The 18640-nt window shown below is 39.1% G+C and overlaps 1 protein-coding gene across 2 annotated transcripts in view; it reads left to right on the top strand.

Annotated features, from left to right (window-relative positions):
* LOC102499676 (O-acetyl-ADP-ribose deacetylase MACROD2-like) overlaps positions 1-18640 on the top strand; it is a 223519-nt gene that overhangs the window by 195835 nt on the left and 9044 nt on the right. For both annotated transcript variants that reach the window (XM_014585984.1, XM_006143653.1), the window contains exons 9-10: positions 14090-14167; positions 17673-17737. In XM_014585984.1, coding sequence (XP_014441470.1) covers positions 14090-14167; positions 17673-17734 — 140 coding nt within the window. In that variant the 3' untranslated portion in view covers positions 17735-17737. The remainder of the gene's footprint in view (positions 1-14089; positions 14168-17672; positions 17738-18640) is intronic.

Here is an 18640-nt window from a genome sequence, read left to right as displayed (position 1 = left end):
TTCCTTGGCAAGCACATGGGCCTTATGGGAGGAGGAGGGTAAGATAAAGAAAAAAATTGTTTGTGCAAAAGGGACTTAAGCAATGAGTTTAGTTTGGTGAAAAAAATAGAAATTCCTGTGTATTTTTCATAGTATACACTTTCTATGAGTTTTTTGAAGGCCCCTTGCATATACAGTATCAGGACCTCATGTCCATCCCCAACTACCATTACTACCTTTCATCTAGTAAAGACATATGTTTTTTATTAGAATAGATTATTCTCAATTAATACATAAACTGGTGTGTTTGTGTAGAAAGTATATTTTGGAGAAACATGCAATTTTGCCACAAGTATGTTCCTGGCAGCTTAATTAACATCATCTGACTTTGGAGAAAGGGCCAAAGACATGTGTCTACAGTGTTTGTCCAAAGCAATAAAGAGAGGGTACATTTCTCAAGTAGCAGCTTTAGGATTGGGACCATTTGGGAGAAAATCTGAGTAGTGAGTGACAGATGACCTACAATTAATTGTACCTTTGTCCTAAAAAAGCATGAACTAAGTGTAAATCAAGCATATTAGCCTGCTGGGCTGTCAAAGCAAAATACCATATACAGTGGCTTAAATAACACAAACATGTTTCCCACAGTTCTAGAGACTGGAAGTCCATGGTCAAGGTGCTAGGTGATTTGATTTCTAGTGAGGGGGTCACTTCCATATCTGTTTTCCTCTTCTTTTTTTTTTTAGATGTTTTTTCTATAGGATGTGTGCGCTCGCCAGAAAGCCAGGGAGGGAGAGAGAGAGAGAGACAGACAGACAGAAAGCGAGAAATCACCCCCCCCGGGGGGGAAGGCCACGCCACAATCTCTTCTCCTCCATTCTTCTCTCAAGATCTTGGGCACGCACACACACACATACACACACGCCTGGCATGAGTTTAAATCACCAGGTCCGAGACTCAAACCGTGGTCTACTACATGGGAGTCCAGTGACATACCAGTCAACTGTCGGTCCCTGTCTTCCTCTTCTTATAAAGAAGAGGAATCCAGTCCTATTGGATTAGGGTCCCACCCTTATGGCCTAATTTAACTTTAATTACCTTCATAAAGACCTTATCTCCAAACAATGGGGGTTGAAACTTCAATATATGAAGTTTGGGGGTGGGTAGGATACAGACTTCATAACATGAAGTCTGATCAGAACTGTCATTTGAACAATATTCTCAAAACCAGCTGCTGACAAAGTCTAAGTACATATGACGTAGTGAATTCTTAGACTCAGAAGAGACTGCCTTGAGTTTAAGAAGGGGGGTGTAAAGTCAGATTTCAAAACTTCACTATGCCCTAAATATAATGGTATGAAGGCACTTAAGGGGGGGACAAAGCCAACAAAAACTGTAATCAAATAAAATAAAGGACTGGAAGCCAGAAAAAAGATAAGGTACATTTCCAGAAATGCAGAAGGAATGAGGCTAATACCCTAACCTACTTCCTGCCTTCATGGGCTCAGAAATAACCCTGAATAGTCTCACTAGCTACCATTTAGCTCCCCAACTGGCAGAGCAGCAGCCTACAGAAATTTCCACAAGAGCATTAAGCCAGTCATGAACACCTTTTATTCCTCCTTTCCCAGGAGGTGCAGGAAAACCCTGCTGCAGTTCTCCATTTCAGTATCTCCTGCTGGGAAGAAATGGGAGAGGAAAGGCAGACCAATAAATGCTGAGAACTAATTATCTCTAGGGAAGACAGAAAAAAAAACAAGAATTTCAACAAATCTGAAACAAAAGAGAAAAATAAATGAGGAAGAGCTTCAGAATGCGTGAGAAGCAGAGTAGAGAAATGCCGAAGGCCCAAGTAATGCTTCCTTGAAGGAGCTTCCTTCTTTTTCTGAAGAGTCTGCTGAGGGTTTATTACCAGCTAGTTTGGAAGGCTGAGAGAGAAACCACCAGAAGAAAAGAGAGACCTCTAGGCTGATTCTCTCTTTTAGAAAGTTCTGTTGCCTGTTAAATTGAAAAGACTACCTAAGCCCCAAAGACAGCCCCCCACCCCAATTGTGACAAACTATAATACCAACAAAGTCTGGGGGGAGCCTGGGCTGGGCACCGGATACACTGCACACTGGTTGAGAAATCCAACACAGTTAACGTAGTAGATGCTCTACCACTTTACGCCTCCTGAAGAAAACCTTGGAAAGAAAATGGTCCTTCTGGGTAGCTCCTGGAGGACCATCAGGCCACAGTGAGAAAGGAGTCGCATGGCTATGTAGGTACTGAAGCTACATCTGAGAGAGGGAAGGAGGGAAGTGAGCAAGTGTACACAGCAGCAATTGGCAGATGTAGGATCCATTCCAGAAGAAAACATAACCCAGGAAAAAGGTTAAAATTCCCTACAAGTACCATAGAAGAACTTTGCAAACACATAGAAAGCTTGAAGAGAAGGTGATAAGATAACATAAATGATCTGAAATGTGAGAAATAAGATACATTTTCAATCATTAGATTAGTAAATCAGGACTAGCAAAGACCGAATTACTGACAAAGCAAAAAGGCTTAAGAGTATTCCAGTGAAAAAAAATACAACAGGACCAGCAGTTGGTGTAATGGCGACGTCGCTAGACTCCCATGTAGTCAACCGTGGTTCTAGTCCCGGACCCAGTAGCTTAAACTCGTGTGAGGGGCATGTGCATGCGTGCCCAAGATCCCGAGCAGAGAATGGAGAAGGGATTGTGGCATGGCCATATCCCCTGGGGAGTGATTTCTCTCTTTCTCTCTCTTTCTTTCTTTCTGGCTTGCTCACTTTTGCTCGCTCTCTCTCACTCTCTCTCCTGGGTGCACAGGCCCTATAGCAAATTTAAAAATAATAAATAAAATTAAATAATTCCATTAAAAAATAAAATAATGAAATATATTGGATTGTCAGAAAAGTCCTGCTTAACTAAGGTTATCAGAAAGGTCATGACATTTTTCTATGCAAAACTGCATCATGACTTTTCTGACAACCCAATATATATGTGTTTATATTGTAAACACATATATTTATGTAGACTACGAAAAGGCCATATTGCAGAGAATATAAGCTGTCATCTGTACTTCATGTAAATTAAAATGATGAGACAGGGTGTGAGAGAGGGCAAAAGTGAGAGCAAAGCAAACAGAGAACAGATCACATGCATTATGTTCTCCAGGAAGGTAATAAGAGAAATCTAATGTGGAGAGAAGTATCAGGGTCATTTTTCATTAGCAATTTTCTGAGCAGTTTGAAAGTTATAATCATGACAAGTATTCTTTTTCATTTTTTTGATAAGTGTTCTTTTTTGGTTTTGTTTTTTAATGTCACTAGCCTTAGTTAACAGTTAGGATTCTTAGGCTTTTCCTATCTTAAATTATTTCTACTATAGTTAGAAATAAATGCATGCTATTTTTAAAATCAGTACAGATCTCATTAAATGATAGTTGGTTTTGGTCAATTAAAGCTTCATAAAACATGAGGATTTCCAAAATAAATTTTAAATTCCAAAAAGAAAGAAAGTGGCAATGGGAGAGAGAAAGATTGAGGATACAGAAAGGAAGGTAGAGAAAGAACAGAGAGAAAAGGGGAGAAAGAAAGGAAAGAGTAAAAAGAAAAGGAAAAAGGAAAGTTATGTGGACAGCCTACTGGGCAAGGTGTAAAAATTGGACATGCTTTTGAAATTTTAGGCTGTGGGATAGAAATATCTGACTTATTTTGAGTGACAGTGGCTAAATAATTTCAACATTATCTTTTGACAAGATATACTTGATTTCTTGGGACCAGCAGTTGGCGTAATGGCTGTCATTGGACTCCCATGTAGTCGACTGGGGTTCGAGTCCTGGGCCCAGTGGCTTAAACTCACACTGGGCACATGTGCATGTGTGCCCAAGATCCTGAGAGGAGAATGGAGAAGGGATTTCGGTGTGGCCATCCTCCTGGGGATTGAGTTCTCTCTTTCTGTCTCTCTTTCTCTCTCTGTCTTTCTAGCAAGTGAACATTCCCTATAGCAAAAGCCTCTCCAAAAACAACAACAACAAAAAAAGATATACTCAATTTCTGGCACTTATTAATTAGAACAGCTCATTTCCAACTAAAAACTTAAAGACAAAGAAAAATAAGACATATTAATAAAGTATATATCTGAAGTTTGAATTTTTTAATGGGAGATTCTGGACCAATTCTTTTTTAGTAAATTGAAAAGAATGAGTCTTGTTTCTAAACCAGAAAGAAAAATGTGTGAAATTTTATTTTTGATACTTATTTGTTCTCCATCTAGAATGCAAGAAAGCCAATTAAGGATAACAAGAAGTAATAAAAGAAAAATACAAAGCTAAAAAGCAATAGTGTTTTCTTCTCAGATTTAACCAGAGCTCTAATCCATTTAAATTTTTTCATTAAGCTTCATACATAGTAGAGACTAAACATTAATAATAATGGCTGGCTAAAGAAAAACTAATCAATGGTACCAGAAAGGAGGAATATATGATAAATTCTTGAATGATACAAAGAGCTTATTCAGCTAAGTTTGCATGCACTCTTTTGATCCTAAGTTTTCTGAGGGATAATTTATTACCTTCATCTATACATGACAAAATTGAGACCCTCAGTGTGAACAGGACTTGCTCAAGATCACACAGATAGAAACGCCAAAGCTTGGATTGAAAACCAGCTCTGCCCACATCCATTAAACTCTAACCCCTTTCACTAACAGTGATACTTCTGAGAAGGGTAGCCCAGATGGCCAATTCTAAGGTCTAGCATCTAACACGGTGACAGGAAAGAAAGTTACAGAGAGAGAAAGAGTGAAAGAGAGGTGGGGAAGTAGGAAGGAAGAATAAAAGCAAAGGCATATTGAATGGAGAGAGGAATTTATAGAGGCTGGAGTTATGATTTACTGCATGGCATTTGTTGTAGGGAGAATGGGTTGAACCCTGCTCATTTATTTTGTTTCTCCTTAGTCTGGAGGGATTTTCTCAGGAGAGGAGGATGTTTGCCCCCTGCACCCCTATGCATTATTGCAAAACACCTAGATATGAAAGCTGAATACTTACTCCTCAAGCAGATGAGTGAATGGATAAACCAATGCCATTAACAAGGACTGGGATATTCTTTTTGTGGTTAAATGTATTTAGTTTATGCTATTGGAATCACATCATCAAGAAGAGTGACTTTTAAGATCATATAAAAGAGCATTGGTGACTTGACTGTAACAAAGTACTATATGGGAACATATCACAACATTGTGGATACAACGTCTTGTATCAGAGTCGACTTTTCTCCAAGCCCTGTGTTTACACTGACATGCTGTTCTTCCTCTTTAAATTGGTCTTTGGATCTCCTTTCACTTAGTCGCACTTGGATTCCAAACCTTCATTGTAAACTTGGCAGTCTAGGGTAAAGTAAGGTCTAATTGAATTCACTTCCTCCAACAATCTGTAGCTTGAAGAAAACATAAATTAGTGTCTGTGTATGCGCAATCAGAGCTTTTTCAATTTAATCTTGGGAGTGAAATGTATGTGACAGATGCCCTAAACTCTAAAACCAGTTTTCTTCCATTCCAGTACCATTATGAAGTCAGTAGACGTTAGCCTATTAAGGAACTTCATTCACTGTTTCTCAATATTTCATAAATGTACTATTTGTAGTCTGGCACACGATTTCAAGTGATATAAATTTTAACATATTTATTATTATGTGTTTTTTTAAAAATTACATACAAATCAAGCTCATGATTTCATAGCCATAATTTTCATGGAATAAAAATTAGAAACAACTGGGAACCAGCAGTTAGCATAATGGCTATGTCGCTGGACTCCCACGTAGTCGACCACGGTTCGCGTCCCAGACCTGGTGATTTCAAACTCATGCCGGGTGCATGCATGCCCAAGATCCTGAGAGGAGAATGGAGGAGAAGGGATTGCGGCGTGACCATCCTCCCTGGGGGGTGATTTCTCGCTTTCTGTCTCTATGTCTCTCTCTGTCTGTCTGGTGAGCGCACGCGCCCTATAGCGAAAACCTCTCCAAAAAAAAAAAAAAATTAGAAACAACTTTAGGATTGATTCCATTAAAAACATGTTAAGTGTATTGTTGGGGCATAGAGAAAATCAGATGCATTTTGCATAGAAAAACCTAGAAAAATACATCCTGACTTTCCTGATAACCTAATAGTTAGATATCGTAATAATGAGGCATACTAAATTATCTCCAAACTCAGAAGAGTTTGGTATTAGTATCAAGTACAGCCACTCTGGGTCAAGCAGCATGCCAGGCTGTGAGTCACTCTCAGGTTGTGTCCTGTTCTCGTCTACCTGAGACCAGGTACTCCATAAATCATGCTGTTCTTGGGGTAAAAGGCAGAGCATGAGAAGAAAAGCTTTAACTGTACAAATGCATTTCAAGTCTCTGCTTGTCTCACTTTTGCTAATATCCCATTGGCCATAGCAAATATTATGCCTGAGCCCAACATTAGAGAACGTAGAGCAGACATCCATGGTGGTGGCAAGTAGGAAGTGAACATCTTTGAATAATTTTTAACTCCATTACGTAAACAGTGACACTGGAACACAGAAATGGCAAAAAGTGGTCAGAGTGGCTCAAGAATGTTTGGTTTAACTCTATACGACTTTAATTCAATGGCATGGAATCCAGACTCGTCCTCTTTTCTCTCGCTGTCTTGTCATCTATGTAATTATATATTCTGAGAAATAATTACCAATAATTCTTTTTGTTGTGTGGAGTCTGCTGTCAATACAAATCTCAAAAGGAAACGCTGGCGGATCCTCCAACATCTGTCTAATGATATATTTTTTAAACACCTGGTTTACTGCATTCTGTATACATCTCGGTATCTTTTCTTTTGTAATGAGACCTGCTTCATTTATTACTTTTCATGTAATTTCACTGCCTACAAAAGTCTGTTACAATTGAGACTTTGAAGGGTATGGTTTGCAGTTGGTAATTGAAAATGAAAATGGCCCTGAATGTCCCAGACCTTTTCTATTTCAGCATCTTTTATCTCCTGCTAGGAGCCCTGCACTGTACCTCTTGTTTGTGTTCCAAGCAGCAGAAATCAAAGTGGAGAGAGAAACAGGCAAACTGGAATAAATAGGCTGTGGAGGCAATTTTTGTTTTGATCAGATTCTATTGTCTATGGGAAATGGACTCATTTCTCTGGGGCTCTCAGTGGCACTGCCCAGCAAGATAGAAGCCGTTAGGATATTAGCGGTGCTGCATGCAAGTCGGTAACAAATGTCTTTTTCCTCTCTTTTTCCAAATACATGACACGTACACAAGTGTGTGCTTGCACACGTGCACATATATATGTATGCACATGCAAATTTACAGAAGTGTGCCATTGCACACATACACAGTCAAAATCTCATACCACTTATATAATTATGATAGTAAATACATGTCTACCAAGCCAATCTTTAGAGGCTTTGAAAGTGGACCAACAGACAGTACCCCCATCTGCTTCAGGAATGTAGCAGTACACAGAGCTCCAAATGTAAGCCTGTTGTTTTTTTTTAACATTTTTAAAATTTATTTATTATTATTATAGGCTTGTTTATATTACATTGAATCGCATTTAACTTTACAGTGTATTAGATTTCTTTTCCCAGAAGGAATACCATGCATGTCAATCAATATAAAGACATTAAAATCCCCATCATGATCCAATAGCTTTTCATTACTTTTCCAGATTATTATTATTATTATTACAATTTTTTTAAACATTCAATCACTATTTATCATTTTGCTTGTAAAAAAACTTTACTCAACATGAAATACTTCTCAGACCAGTCCAGTTGAGGATATTATACATGTCATCATCAACAGGCAATAAACCATATCTGTGTCTCACTAATGCCATGCCTCTATTTGTTCTCTTGCTATCCTTCCCTGTACTTTCTCTTCTCCTGCCCCTGTAATTCTTTTTTTCTGTTATGGATCTTGAACTGCCCTTGCATCTCACTCTAATCTATGCCAATGGGGTGGCAAAATCTGAGACTTACCACATATTACATTGTAAAATAATGAGGTTATACAGGACAAGCAAGTTAAATGTTTACTGTTTTCTGATTCACCTTTTGGATTTCTTTTTTTTTTTCTTCCCTTCTTACCTAGCTCTTAAAAGTGTTTTGGTATTCTCCTCTACTTTTGTTAAGTATTGCTTAATTGACTCACATCCTACCTATTCGATAGAACATTCTTCACAGTATCATTAACAGTAATGACTTTCAAAGAAATTTCCTGGAGGACCAGCACATGGCATAATGGTTACCCAGACCCAGGGACATAAAACTCACACTGGCCACATGTGCATGCATGCCCAAAATCTCAAGAGAAGATGGGAGGAAAAGGGATTATAGCATGGCCATCTCCCTGGGAGGTGATTTCTTGTTTCCTGTCTCTCTGTCTCTCTAGCAAGCCCACATGCACCATAGCAAAAATCACACACACACACACACACACACACACACACAAATTCCTGGGGTCAGCAGCTTGAGGTGCTAGACTTCCACATGGCTGACAGGTTCAAATCCCAGACCAAGCAGCTTGAAACTTATGCAAGGCATAAGTTTTTGCATTTTGTTCATGCCCAAAATCCCAAAAGGAGAGTGGAGGAGAGGGGAATTGCAGCATGCCCATCCCCCTAGGAGGTGATTTCTTACTTTCCATCTTTGTCTCTCTGTCTTTCCAGCAATCACATGCACCCTAAAGCAAAAAAGTCTAAAAGAAAAAAAATTTTTCTGAAAGAGTAAGCTATATGTACCTCTAGATCCCTTCTCAACAAGGACCCTAAGAAGAAAGGCAAGAAAAGGCTGTTTAAGTAGATAGTTCTATTGATTTTTCCTATTTTTTATAAAAATTAATAGTAATGTATTTTGAATAGTTCTGATGGTGTCCTAGAGAGTTGAAAAGGAAATCAAAACATTATATAGTCATTGGGACCAGCAGTTGGCATAATGGCTATGTTGCTGGACTCCCATGTAATCGACCATGGTTTGAGTTGTGGACCCAGTGGCTTAAACTCATGCTGGGCGCATGTGCGTGTGTATCCAAGATCCCAAGAGAAGAATGGAAGAGAAGGGTTTGTGGTGTGGCCATCCCCCCCGGAGAGTGATTTCTCACTTTCTGTCTCTCCGTCTCTCTCTGTCTTTCTGGCGAGCGCATGCGCCCTACAGCAAAAACCTCTCCATAGAAAGAAAGAAAGAAAGAAAGAAAGAAAGAAAGAAAGAAAGAAAGAAAGAAAGACATTGTATAGTCCTTTTACTAGTGAAAAATTCCAAGGTTTTTTGTTTGTTTGTTTGTTTTTTATATGCAGTGGACAACATGGTTTTTCCAGTGTGATTATAGTACATATTAGTCAAGTCAGAATATATATTATATTACCATATACATCAACAGATTTAAAAATATTTTATTTATTTATTTACATTCAATGACTGTATCATTACAGTATACCAAATGAATTTTACCATTCTGAATACACTGTATATTTGTTCAAAGATATTACCATACATATTTTCATCAACAGATACTTTTCCATTTTCATGTCCCTTAAATGTCTTGCCTCTTTCTCTTCCCCCTTGATTACCCCTGTCTCACCCTCTGCTATTTTCCATCCTCCTCCCACACTGTCTCTAGTATTTATAGCTGCTCTCCATGCCTTTATACCCTCCAGTCTTTCAGTTTCTGCCATAGAGTGCAGACATTCAGTATATGTTGAATGGCGACATAAAGTGTCTCTCTTTCCTAGTCTGGCTTGCTCTGTTTAGCAGTAAATCTTCCATATTCATCCACTTTCTATCAAACACCAGGGTTTCATTGGTTTTATGTCTGAGTAGTATTCTATAATGTATATGTGCCACACTTTTTCAATCCATTCATCTGTTTATGGATATTTAGGTTGGTTCCATGTCTTGGCAATTGTGAATAATGCCACAATGGACATGCAAGTGTTTTTTTCAACTGAGTGCATTCCTATCCTTTGGGATTATACCCAGGAGTGGGATTTCTGGATCAGATGTTAGTTCTATTTGTAGGTCTTTGAATAATCTCAATATTGTTCTCCATGGTGGCTATACTAATTTATATTCCCAACTTCATTTTGGTGTCTCTTAAGTGTTTGTTTTGCCCCCTCCCTCACACCTCTTATTACCTATCCACTTTCATAAATACATCATAACTTTGCCAGTGATTCAATATTTAAATGCTATAATATTTGATAAGCTTTAATATTTGGTAAAAGTCACTTTAAAAAAAATGTGCCACTGGGGCCAGCAGGTGGTATGGTAGTTAAATCTCTGGTTACCCAAATGACCAAATATGGTTTGAGCGCCAGATTCAGTGACTTGAAAATCATGCCAGGCACATGTTCATGCATACCCAAAATCTTGAAAAGAGGACAGAGGAGGGATTGTGGCATGGCCTTCCCCCTGGGGGGTGATTTCTCATTTTTCCACTCTTTCTCCAGCAAGTGCACATACCCTATGGCCAAAAAAAAAAAAAAAAAAGTGACTAACCTGGACGTTTTGGGTGTGTGTGATGTGTCTGTGCCTTCCCCATTTTCTATTGAGTTTCTTGTATTTACTGTGTGGCTTTGTATACATTTTTTTCTTATATATTCTGTACAAGGCTCCTTTGACTTATTTTGTACTCTCTTAATGGCATGTATTGATAAGTCTGTGTTACTCATTTTTTAAAAAATTTATTTATTAGTATATTTTTAAAATTTGCTATAGGACACATGTGCTCACCAGAGAGAGTGAGAGAGCAAGGGAGTGAGAGTGAGAGAAAGTGAGAAATCAAGCAGCCAGGTCTGAAACTCCCACTGTAGTCAGCTGTGTGGGAGTCTAGTACCTTAACCACACCACCTGCTGGCCCCAGTGTTGCTAATTTTAATATTCTCCAGATTACCTGTCTGTTCCTTAATGGTTAGTGCTAACTTGTCCTGTGTAATTAATTTTTGACTAGTGATATGCAGGTCTTTTTCCATGTTAGCTTTCACATTTACATCTATAATCTACTTGAAATAATTTTTTTTCTTTTATTGGAGAGGTTTTTGCCATAGGACACGTGTACTCGCCAGAAAGACAGAGAGAGACAGAGAGAAAGAAAGTGAGAAATAACCCCCCAGGGGGGATGGCTATGCTGCAATCCCTTCTCCTCCATTCTCTCGGGATCTTGGGCATGTACGCATACACTCCAGGTGTGAGGTTTAAGTCACTGGGTCCGGGACTTGAACCACGGTCAACTACATGGGAGTTCAGCGACATAGCCATTACGACATAGCCTGAAATAATTTTTTAATGTGGTAGAAACTATTCCTTTCACTTTGCTTATAAAAAATAAAAAGTAAAAAGTAAATTTTTCTGAAAATATTTTAATTTCATATTAAAGTTTAAAATAAGTTTTTATTGGATATGGAGGTTTTTTTATTATTTTATTATTTTTTTTAGAGAGGTTTTCGCTATAGGACGCGTGCGCTCGCCAGACAGACAGAGAGAGACATAGAGACAGAAAGCGAGAAATCACCACCCAGGGGAGATGGTCACACCACAATCCCTTCTCCTCCATTCTCCTCTCAGGATCTTGGGCACGCACGCACACGCGCCCGGCATGAGTTTTAAGCCACTGGGTCCGTGACGCGAACCGCGGTCGACTACATGGGAGTCCAGCGACATAGCCATTACACTAACTGCTGGTTCCCTTGGATATGGAGTTTTAGGGTTGGAGATAATTTCTTTTAGCACATTGAAGGTGTCATTGCACTGTTACTGCCTTCCATTGTATTTGTTGCAAATTCATCTTTAAATCTGACTCTTAGTATATTGACATTACCAGGTCTTTTTTTCACTAGATAATGTTATATATACATTTTTAATCTTGGTTTTTAGCAATATCACAATGATTGACCTGAGTGTAATTTTGCATTCATTCGACTTGGGAATCATGATGCTATTGAAACATTGGTTTGACATTATATCTTCCATTAATTTGGCAAATATCATTTGTTATCTCTTTAAATATTGTTTTTATTGGGCCAGCAGAAGCATGGTGGATCCCACATGACTGACCACATTTGGAGTCCCAGACCTGACAGCTTGAAAACATGCTGGGTGCTGGGACCAGCAGTTGGCATAATGGCTATGTTGCTGGACTCCCATGTAGTAGACTGTGGTTCGAGTCCTGGACCCAGTGACTTAAACTCATGCCAGGCGCATGTGCATGAATGTCCAAGATCCTGAGAGGAGAATGGAGAAGGGCTTGCAGCATGGTCATCCCATCTGGGGGGTGATTTCTCACTTTCTGTCTATCTCTGTCTGTCTTTCTGGCGAGTGCACATGCCCCATTACAAAAACCTCTCAAAAAAAGAAAAAGAAAGAAAGAAAGAAAGAAAGAAAGAAAGAAAGAAAGAAAGAAAGAAAGAAAACATGCTGAGTGCACATCATGCACACCCAAAATCCCAAAAGGAGAGGGGGAGGGGAAGGGATTGTGGCATGGTCACCTACCAGGGACCAATTTCTCCTTTTCCCCTTTCTCTCTCTGGCAAGCACAAAAAGATCTAAAAAGAAAGAAAGAAAAGAAAGCTGTCCTATCAATATTTCAAGTTTATTCTTGCTACAGAGTATAACCATTCAGGGAACCCCACAAAAACCCTGAAGTACTTTTCAAAGTATTTTGTCTTTGCTGCACTTTGGCCACCAAGTCTGGCCCCCCTCTAACTCTCAGAGGGCATCTGGAGACTGTTCAACTTATTGGTACACATGGATGCTCACCATTTCACACCTCTTCAAATTCGTGTTGCCTTCCTTGCTCTCCGGGACTTTAATATATTTTCAATAATTTGTCCAGTGTTTCTAGCTGTTCTTGGCAAAAGGGTAACTTTGCATTGTGACAGTCCATCTTAAGCAGAAATCCCTTTTAACTATAATTTTTTTTTTTGAGAGATTTTCACTGTAGGGCGCGTGCGCTCGCCAGACAGACAGAGAGACATAGAGACAGAAAGCGAGAAATCACCCCCCAGGGGGGATGGTCACGCCGCAATCCCTTCTCCTCCATTCTCCTCTAGGGATCTTGGGCGGGCACGCACGCACACGCGACCGGCATGAGTTTTAAGCCACTGGGTCCGGGACACGAACCGCGGTCGACTACATGGGAGTCCAGCAACATAGCCATTACGCTAACTGCTGGTTCCCTTAACTATAATTTTTAATTTGCATTTTTTATTAAAAAATTTCTAGGTTTACAGGTCAAGAATTTATTTCTTTTAGGAATTTATTTTTACCATTTTTTTGTTGGGTTGCTGATCCTCATCTTTATTTTAGGAACTCTTTATGTTTAATAAACATTGTATAATGTGTACATAATTAATTTAACTATTAAATTTTTATATATTTAAGATATTACATTACATGCTTAGGTATGTTAAAGCTTCAACCACAGCAAATGGATGAGCAAAATGGAAAACCTTTTGAAATTAGGTAAATGGAGGACGGTCACAATGGAAGCCAACTTAAGACTTTGGATTGTATGTCCAAAATGGCAGCATCTGAGATGGTCTCCTGGGGAGACAACTAAGCCATTCATTTATGTTTAAACAAACAAGGGAAAAAAGAAAGAAAGAAAGAAACCTCACTGTCAGGAGAATGACTCTTTTAGCTTTCAAGTATGCCTAAGGAAAAATGGTTCTACTTTTTTTTGTCTTTAAAAGTTAAGCTTCATCAACACACACACACACACACACACACACACACACACGCTCACGCGCGCATGCATGCACACTCCCCTATATTTATGTTGTAGCTTGTTCTGATTAAACCAAGTTTTCCTTCTTTCTTGCCACCGTATTTCTAATTTGAGAAATCATGTATGTATGTATGTGATAACCTCATGAATTAAAGAGAACTTAGAAGACATTGCCAAAGTATTCAAACAACTCAACCCACTATTTCCGCCTTTAACCTTTCCTGAAAAGAAGTTGAATCCCAGGCGTATTTTTAAATTTAAGAGGGCAATGGAGGGTGACAGAACAATTGGCAGTCAGGCTGTTATAATTCTCTATTAATCAGGGACTATCTTCTTTCCCTCTCTCAGTTCAAAGCGAGGACACACCTAGAGTGCCTGTGAAAAGCGAAGACTCCAGTGATACAGAAAATGCTGCAAGTCCTGATGGTAAGGTTTTTAGCTATTTGGAATTTCTGCAAACTACAAATCTGATACATGTTCTGTGTGTAATCTAGGATTAAAGGAGCAATCTGTTCGATGAATCAACATATTTGGTGAGACCAAGATAAATTTCAAAACCATGTTTCACTAGGAATAAAAATGGCAGCCTCTTTTATTTATTTATTGTGTTTTAAACTGAAGCTAGCTGTTTTTTTTTTTAAATAGCATAAGTCTCAGTTTAATTATGCCTAACAATAGTAATGCCATAGAGGATAATTCTAAGACTAAACTAAACTGATATTTACCTGATAAATTGTATGGAAACATCACTCACATCTGCAAAAGGTACTTGCCTATTGTCCCTCCTCCATCAACACTCGAGGTACCCTGACTTGAGATCAGGCTGTGCTGCTTCTTGCATCTTCATCATTTTGTCTCACTGTATCTCATGAGACATTGTGACCAAAAACAGTGAGTTTTTAATAGCCCTCTAAGTTTAAAAAATTCTATATCTATCCAGATACACTATTGAAGGCATGTAAATATCCCAAGCCTCACACATATTAATGTTCCCTTGTCCCTGCAGAATGTTCCCAAACCTTTGAAATGCCATCACTTGCATTAGAAAAATCACTATATAAACTTACACGATTTAATAAATATTTGACTCCACAAGTCTATAAGAGAACAATTTGCTCTTTGGGTTATTTTAGACAGAGAAAACTACATTACTTTGAGCTGATAATGACCTTGGGAATAATTCATCCAGTAGTGGAAGTTACATGACAGCTTATAACAGTTTCTTAGACTAGGTGTCCCTCCCTGCCATAGACTTATTTCCTGAATTGCCTCCCTTCAGTATAAAAAAAGCTTTGTTGTATGAACTAGTTTTTACTCATGGACATTACCTAGAAAGACATTATTTTTTGCTATAGGGCACATGCCCTTGCTGGAAGAGAGAGAGAAAGAAACAGAAAGTGAGATATCACCCCCTAGGGGGATGACCATACTGCAGTCCCTTCTCCTCCATTCTCCCTTGGATATTGGGCATGCATGCACACATGCCCAGCATTAATTTTAAGCTGCCGGGTCTGGGACTTGAACTGTGGTCAGCTACATGAGAGTCCAGTGACGTAACCATTACACCATCTGCTGGTCCGGAAAGACAGTGTTCTTAAACCCCACACCCATTCATCAAAGCCACAACATGTAAATCACTCTCAGTTGAATTAAACCTGCCCCAGCCTGATTGTGACACTACATCTTTTTTAGGTTTTTGCCATAAGATTTGTGCACTCACTAGAGAGAGGGCCAGTGAGAGGGAAAGTGAGAAGTCACCCTCCCCCTCGGGGAATGACAACACTGCAGTCCCTTCTTCTGGGATTTTGGGCACACACGCACACATGCCCAGTATAATTTTCAAACCACCAAGTGTGGGACTTGGTTGCTTGGAGCCACATTCAGCCATGAATGAGTCCAGGACCATAACTACCAAGCTACCTGTTGGCCTCTATAGACTGTTTCTCTTTTAAATAATTACTATTATTATTATTATGTTCTTTAATTTGCTATAGTATGCAAATGCTCACCAGAGAGAGAACGTGAAAGAAAGAAAGCCACGAGGTCTGGAACTCAAACCCCAGTCAGCCATGTGGGAGTCTAGATTCTTGGCCACCATAACACCTGCTGGCCCCTCTATAGACTTTTATTTTTTTAAGAATTATTTTATATAATTTTATTTATTTTAATTTGACCAGAGAAGGACAGAGAGAGAGATAGACAGACAGTGAGAAAGCAAGCCGCCAGTTCTGAGACTCAAACCATGATCAAGCATCTGGGAGTCCAGTGCCCCTAACCACCATGCCACCTGCCGGCCCCTAGATTGGTTTTTAACTAATTATTTACAAAGCATGTTCTGAGGAATATCGGGCCCATATACTGTTCCTTAAATAAAAAGGAAAGAAGTGTAGGGGAAAACTGAGTTTTAGCCCTTACATGGAGGTTACTTGCATGTATAGAGGAGGACTGCAGGCTCTCAGAAGTCAAGAAATGTATTTAACCTGGTTAACATTACTTCTTCCAAACTTCAGTGATCATGGAATGCTTTTCATAGTAACATTTATTAATAGGCTTTGGAACTAGTGTCCTTTGGTTGAAAGAACAAAAAAAGCATGTTGTCCTGTATTTTATTCTGCGTACTCCCACCTTGAGACACGAACTATATACCAAGATGGACAACTTACAAATGATTCTCTTTACATAAGCAGAGTTGCTCCATCCGGACAACTTATAGCTCGGGGACCAGTTCATGGAGTGGTTAAAGCTGCTGGATTCCATGTGGCCAACTTTGCCACTTGAGTCCTGGACCTGGTGGCTTGAAAAAATGCAAGGTGTTGAGGGCATACATATGAATGTGCAAAAATCCCAAAAGGGGGCAGAAATGGAGAAGTGATTGCATTATGACCATGCCTCATAGGAGATGCTGTCTTGCCTTCCCTCTCTCTCTGCCTCTCTCCAGTGAGCACTCACACCCTCTGACAATTTAAAAGAAAAAAAAAAGTGCTCACACATCATTAGAAATTCAGGATAAGTTTACAGGTGGGAACAAGAACACTGGTCTCTTTTGGGGAGGATATTTGACTTTCCTGGTTGGTTCCCAGTTGGAAGCAGAAAAAAAATGAATCAGGAAGCTGTTATTTGCTGACCATTCTGAACCAGTTGCTGCAGAGGTTGTAGTTCGTTGCCCAGGCTGGTTGCTACAGAGATTTTTAAGTCATAGTTCTATTATTTCATATGAGCTGGCCATTATCTATCTGTAGATTCAGTTTCTCAACTTACAATGTAGGTGATGGTGTTTTAAAAATATCAATCTCATTAAACTTGCTGACCCTTGGAAATTTCCAGAGTGACTGCTATGCCTGTTCTGGGCTACATCTGGAGAATGGCAGTAATTATGCATTCTATTTTTATGCAAATGATCACATAGAATATACACAGTCAAGTAGAAGTGCCCATTTTATCTGGTTTTGTGATCTGGTTTAGATGTTTGCTTTTCTCTTTCATGGTGTTCACTGCCGCCATACCCACTGGCAGGTTTACAGGAGCTGTTTTGAATTCTGAAATTGAAAACATAGCAAACCAAACAGGCCTGTTGGCATGGCCATTTTGGAGGGTGCTGCTCACTGCTCCTCATGTCAATGAGCTCTTTTGCTTTGTTTTATTTTCTTAGCTATCTATTAAGACCTTTGGATTTAAAGATGGTAATAAAAACACCCCAGCTGCCAAAACCGGTATGAAATGATAACTCGGCTTCTACAGTTCACTGAAGAGGCAGTCCTTCTCTTCCCGACCCCCACCAGTAAAAATCTACAAGAATAGTCCCTAAATCTTGAATAAATGAAAACAAATTGAAAAGGGGCATAAGATATCAAATCACAGGCCATTTCAATGCATTTAAGAAATTTAGGTTTAAAAAATATTTTACCTTTTCTCTTTTCCTTTTTTGTTACAGTTGAAATGAATAGTCAGGTTGACAGTGTCAATGATACAACAGAGAATCACCAGGAAGATTAATAGGTAAGATGCCCCTATGAGGGGATTTTCCATCGATTTAACCAGCCATGGGAACTGTTTGCAAATGATATATTAGATTTCCTTCTAGTTTTGCCAAGTCCCACAGCCTGTCTTAGACTAAACTTTTAAGATCTTTAAACCAAATGACAGGGTGCAAGGAGAAAAGATTACCCCCAGAAGCTTGTCCTCTTTAAGGAGAAAAGATAAGCCACAGCATATTCAAATTAGGCGGTACCCTGGTTTTCTGTGCTTTGACAAGAAAATTTTTTTCCATCCGTCTCACCCTCTTGCCTCCTAGAGTGATCAAATTATTTCCAGCAATCTCAAGCTGATTCTGAAGCATTGCTTCTCCAGAAGCTACCTGCTGAGTTTTTTGGCATATCTGTTTTTAAGCATAACACTAAATCTTTGCCCTGGAGATTATGTAAAGTAACTGAGTGTGCATGGAACAGGCCTGCCTTAAGTCCTGTACTCTCACACTGCTACCTGTGGCCCTCTGCGTCTGCACCAAAGTGTTGTGTTGAGCTAAATGAGCCTTAGGGAACTCTTCAGGAAGTAAGTATGGACCAGACCATGTTCAGGATATCTTCCAGGCCAATATTCTAAATCCCTCAGCAGAGACTTATGTACATCTAGAATAACAACCGGTCTATAACACTTTTACACATCTTGAGGGCTGGCGAGAAGAATTAGAAGAAAGAAATCAGCCTGACTCTTATAATTACTTCAATTCCTATCATAAGATATTTAGTTGTTAAGAAAAAAACTATGGAATGTAAGACACAGACGAAGTGTTGACATGGTTGACTCCCAGCACCTCCCTGCATCTGTCCTTCCCATAATGGTCTTGAACATCAATTGCATTGAAATGTGATTGCTTATATGTATAGTTTAGGATTGCTAAAA

Source organism: Tupaia chinensis, unplaced genomic scaffold, assembly GCF_000334495.1.
Source record: "Tupaia chinensis unplaced genomic scaffold, TupChi_1.0 Scaffold000101_1, whole genome shotgun sequence".
In the NCBI taxonomy this organism is placed as follows: Eukaryota; Metazoa; Chordata; class Mammalia; order Scandentia; family Tupaiidae; genus Tupaia; species Tupaia belangeri.
Note: the sequence above shows the minus strand (reverse complement) of the source record. Positions and strands in the feature narration are given on the sequence as shown.